The 1652-nt window shown below is 41.2% G+C and overlaps 1 protein-coding gene across 1 annotated transcript; it reads left to right on the forward strand.

Annotated features, from left to right (window-relative positions):
- Nucleotides 1-405: 405 nt before the first annotated feature.
- LOC111637945 lies at nucleotides 406-1419 on the forward strand. Its single transcript, XM_023383552.1, has one exon. The coding sequence runs from the start codon at nucleotides 406-408 to the stop codon at nucleotides 1417-1419; it is 1014 nt and encodes a 337-aa protein (XP_023239320.1).
- The last annotated feature ends 233 nt before the right edge of the window (nucleotides 1420-1652 follow it).

The following is a 1652-nucleotide window of genomic DNA, read 5'->3' on the forward strand; positions in this document are numbered from 1 at the left end:
CACCACGCTTATTCGCTTTCGCCAAACTCCATAAAGACGGTAAACAACTACATCCGGTCGTCGACAAGTCGAGATCTCCGACTATACTTATAGAACGCATGCTTAACTCCTTTGTAACCAGCACCATCGAGGAATATCCGTGTACTGTGTCCAATCCGGTACAGTTGATTCACAGATTGAATGCACTTGACAGCTTGCGTATATTTCACTGTTTGTGATTTTGAATCCATGTTCCCATCCATCCGCATCGAGCCATGTTTTTGTGAGTTAAGGGATTTTCTCATTAGAAATATCAATGACTCTTCTGAACATCTATCTGACATCTTAGAGTTGGCACATCTTGTATGTCACTCATCTTTTTTCGTATTTGAGGGAGATACTTTCCTGCAGTCTAGAGGGGTGCCTATGGGTAGCCCCATATCAGGAACATTATGTGAATTGGTGGTCAGGCGCCTCGAACAACAAATCTTACCTGACTTTAACGATGACATTATATTATACGCTAGATACGTGGATGACGTATTCATTGTTTGGAAGAAAAAACCAGACTTGGCGGCATTCACTGAAACTTTCAATAGTAACGCTTATGGCCTCTCGTTGAGGGCTGAACAGCAGAGCTCCACCAACGTGCATTTTCTTGATATTGACATTAGCTTGCAACAGGGTCGAATAACAACTAAAGTATACCATAAGAGCTCGTATGCGCCTCTTTTTATACATGCTCAATCACATGATCCGGTTGGTTACAAGATCTCCGCTTTTAAGACCCTAGTAAGAAGAGCTTTTACCCATTGTTCAAGCGAGGAAGATAGAAAAATGGAATTGGAATCTATTTCGAATGTGACTAGGCTACATGGTTACCCTACGCGCCTAACTAAAACACTTATAGCACGCCACCAACAACCTAGGAGTACAACACTTCGGAATAACCAACCCTTCGTTCCTATTACTTACAACAAGATCCTTCATAGCACCTACAAACAAATCGCTCGGTATGCTGGTAAAAATATCGCTTACAGAAGATCGCAGACCATTTTCTCCTGTTTACGAAACGATAAGGACCGTCTTGATAGGAACTGTGTTCTGGGAATATATTCTATCCCTATTTACGATCATAGGGTGAATCGTCCTGGCGAATATATTGGTGCTACCACATGCTGCCTTAAAACAAGGGTCAAGGAACACAAGTACTCAATTCAAAAACGCCTTTCCAATACAGCTTTGGCCACTTTCGCGCTTGATGATGACGTCATGGTGGAATTTGATAATGCACGTTTAATACAACGGTGTGAACACCAGGCTAGCCTGAAATATCTAGAACAGCTGGAAATTTTTAAAGCATTCAGAAAGGGAACAGCCATCAATTTCAAGGAAACAGACTCTTTGGCGACGGCGTGGATAGTGTATTATGACGTATAATGGATGCGCACCATATATGTCTACACTATAATATAAACATCGGATTTTTGAAGCAGGAAACCAATTCCACGAATAGTTTTATTAAGGCCCTGCATCGGACATGCGCATAATTGCGATGTTCGATTTTTTTGAAATCTTGGAATCGAACCTGAAGATGACCGGTGAAGATGGTAGAAAACGTTCGTTTTTAAATTGAATTTTGCTGGTATATTGGTAATTTTGTGGTTAGGTTT

Source organism: Centruroides sculpturatus, unplaced genomic scaffold (genome assembly GCF_000671375.1).
Source record: "Centruroides sculpturatus isolate CEXI.00-Female unplaced genomic scaffold, Cexi_2.0 scaffold716, whole genome shotgun sequence".
Classification (NCBI taxonomy): domain Eukaryota; kingdom Metazoa; phylum Arthropoda; class Arachnida; order Scorpiones; family Buthidae; genus Centruroides; species Centruroides sculpturatus.

What these genes read in the sequence shown, in the direction of transcription:
- LOC111637945 (XM_023383552.1), top strand. Translation starts at nt 406, where the DNA reads ATGGGTAGCCCCATATCAGGAACATTATGTGAATTGGTGGTCAGGCGC.